Here is a 3,283-nt window from a genome sequence, read left to right on the forward strand (position 1 = left end):
ATCACCCCAAATAACAGAAAGGGACGTTTATAATGGACTCCCTAAATGTTTTTTTCTTTTGTGTCAAACACCTGATGGCTAGTGTTTGAGTGGCTCTTAGGGTCCAGTTTTGTGAGTCAACATAACAAAAAAACCTCTTGATTAGACAGACCCAGCCCAGCTAGATATTCAGACAACTGGCCATCATCTACTAAAACACCTGCTCCCCCCCACACACACACACGCACACACAGACACACACACACACACACGCAGACTCACACAAGCAGACTCATGCAGCCACACCTGTCACAACAGGCTTACTCAGAGCGGTTTTTTCCTCTCGTTTGCAGGCTGCTGATCCACTGGGCTACAGTGATGAGATTTGACCGGTACGCAACAGACAGGAAACACACATCCACACAAAGTATGTGCAACGACTCCAACACAACACCTGGAAACGAACTCGAGAACACACAAAAGCACACTCTCAACCACTCGAAACATCAACCTTTCTCTTCTTGCATGCACACAGACATTTGAATACTTGTACAGTACTGTTTGACGACACACTCTCTGGAAGATGTGTGTGAAGCAGGAAGTAGGTTGGAGAAGGATGACTGCCTCCCACTGCTCCTCCCCCTCTCCCATTCCCAGGGTCTGAAGTCAGCTGCTGTTTGGGAAGGCCCTGTTCCAGTTCGCCAATGTGCGACTCCTGTTCCCAGTTGTGGTATCATGAGAGGCTAGACGACGGTGCGGGGTGTAGGGCTGTGCGTCACAACCGGACAGAGCAGGCAAAAGTGTGTTCAAGCAAAGAAACCGGTTTATTCACCAATAAAAAACGTAGTTCAGGAAGCAAAACATAAATTACTTTGAAGCAAAACAAAGGCTTCGTAAAGTTCCTCCTCGCATTGGATCCTACCAATGGTATCCTCCAATCAAAGTTCCTCTGGCATCGAACTCTGTTTGTGCCAGGTACGCTCTTCCTTTTGTCCTCTTTCCCTCCCCCACCTGAGCTCCCGTCTCCAATCAGAGGACTGAGGCATTTGCACCTGTCGGCGTGGTGCATTCTGGGAGGCGTAGTTCTCCCGTCAGCCATCTTGTGGCATGGTAGCCACTCAAAGAGAGAAACATACCGCCCCTCTACCACACGTCCTCTCGTTATGCCACACAGTGTGCAGACTTGGTTCACTTGGTCAGTGTGGGTCACATCACCTCTTGGGCACTGCGTTAATTCTGTGTCCGTGTGTGTTTTGTTTAGAATCTTATACGTAACTGTAATTATCTTATAGCTCATCGTAAGCCTTAACCTATCGGTTCGGAGGTTCTATTACTGTAAGATACGACCAGACAACAGGATTGTGTTGTCAGTATAAGATCATGGATAGTATTGTGTTATGTTCATATACAGTGTTAGGATAGAGAGACATTTTCATCTTCTTGATGACTATAGATGTAAACTGATCCATGTTCACGTCGTGTTGCTTTCAAAGATACAGTGCAGGGCCCCTAGCCTGGTATTCACCTATCACAGAGTTTGCTGCGGAGGCCTTGCTGAGCTTGGCACATGCCCCCTACCTCTCCCACCCCCCACCCCCCACCCTGTTCCGCTAACCGTCTGCAGCGACTAATTCCTCAGCGCGGTTTTGGCAGTAGCTTCATGTGGGAACTGTGTGCTCTATCTCCAATGGGGTTTATTTGGTCCCTTTATGATGATGTAGGCATGTGAATTCATGGTCATAAACGTATATGCTGTATATGTAGTGGGGCCGTTGTTGTTGTTTATGCGTTGTTTGTGTGATAAGGATTGCTTTCTCCAAAGCCTTTGTGTGATCAGTTCTTGTGTTGATGTTGTGGTTACCTTTTGCATTTGTCCTGTTGAGATATTCAGTTAAAACATGTTATCTCCCATTGTTATGATTTTCAGAACTGGAATCCAAATACTCCCTGAGTATGACCATACTGTAATGTGGTTTGCAGTACTGTTGCTTGTTGAAGTTATTCTACATCACGAGAAGTGATGGCCCGAAACAAATGATCGACACATGTTTATTTCATGGGCATTTATTGGCTTGATGCTATTACAATAAAATATATGTAAAGAAAAAACAAATGTTTCTTCAATTTGTCTGCATTGAAAAGAGGAGTGTTCAGAAAGAGTATCAGAGCATCACCACAGGAGGTTGAGACTTTTGCAACATCACAAAGACGACCACAACTGGAAACTCATGAGGAAACAAATGTAATTGAAGAGAAACTTATTCGACATCCAGAGACCCCATTTTACAATAAAAGCATTTTTGACCCAAACATAAAACAAAAAAAGCCTGTGTTTGTGTACGTTCCCGTCAGTTTCATTATATAAATACACTGTACAGAGTCACAGAGGTTACTTCTCTCTATACAAAAAAACGAAACACAATGGAAATATTCACAGGTTCACAGGCCAGTTATACAGTTTTTAAGGCATGTGTAATGATTGTCTACAACACATTTAAACAGCCAACTGCCACATAAAAGGAATAGACATTCGATTCACAATAGACTCCATTCACAGTGTGTCTGTGACTGAATCAATGTACTCTAAATCCCATCGATAAAAGGATGCCTGTCTATCCTGTTTGCTTCAGCTCTTTATTGACCAGCGTCTTTACAGCATTTTCAAGAATGATCGAGTCCACTCCTTTCTAATATGGTCCCGTAAATTGTATTTTACAAGCTCACTGGTACCTTCCATATTACTTAGAAAAAAGAATAGATTCTGTCTAATGCTTGTCCTCCCTCCAGCACAACAGTCCTGGAGGGAATTCACAGTCCCGGCCTTGACCAGCCTCCGAAGACAGGCTGGGTGGCTCCTTGGTGAAATCTGAAGGACATGCACTTACAAATAACTATTAGTGTGTGTGTGTGTGTGTGTGTGTGGGTGTGTGTGTTTTCGTCTAATAAGAAAACGCCTGTGTTGTTCATTTCATCCTCCCTCTCACATTTTGTGGGCGTGTCTCTTCCTGGGCTCCCCTCGCCTCCTCCCTCCTTTTAGATAACGCCTGCTCCGACAGATGGGTTCTTGACAGTCTCTCCCACCCATCAGTGCCACAATAGTCTATCTCTCCCTCTCTCTCTCTCTCTCTCTCTCTCTCTCTCTCTCTCTCTCTCTCCCTCTCTCTACCTCTCTTTCTCCCTCTCTCTCTCTCTCTTCCTCTCTCTCTCCATCTCTCTCTCTCTCTCTTTCATCCGCTTCACTTCCTCAGCCAAACTCCATAACTGTGACTCAAACTAAATATGTAGCTTTCATTTATATATTAAC

The 3,283-nt window shown here is 44.6% G+C and overlaps 1 protein-coding gene across 1 annotated transcript in view; it reads left to right on the forward strand.

Annotated features, from left to right (window-relative positions):
• Positions 1-2,052, forward strand: part of LOC136938988 (adhesion G-protein coupled receptor D2-like) — a gene marked incomplete at its 5' end in the record, with an annotated part of 14,337 nt that extends 12,285 nt beyond the window's left edge. The window contains one exon of the mRNA XM_067231853.1: positions 333-2,052. Within this exon, the coding sequence (XP_067087954.1) occupies positions 333-340 (8 nt within the window). The remainder of the gene's footprint in view (positions 1-332) is intronic.
• Positions 2,053-3,283: the final 1,231 nt, after the last annotated feature.

This window comes from Osmerus mordax (genome assembly GCF_038355195.1).
Source record: "Osmerus mordax isolate fOsmMor3 chromosome 28 unlocalized genomic scaffold, fOsmMor3.pri SUPER_28_unloc_5, whole genome shotgun sequence".
NCBI classification, from domain to species: domain Eukaryota; kingdom Metazoa; phylum Chordata; class Actinopteri; order Osmeriformes; family Osmeridae; genus Osmerus; species Osmerus mordax.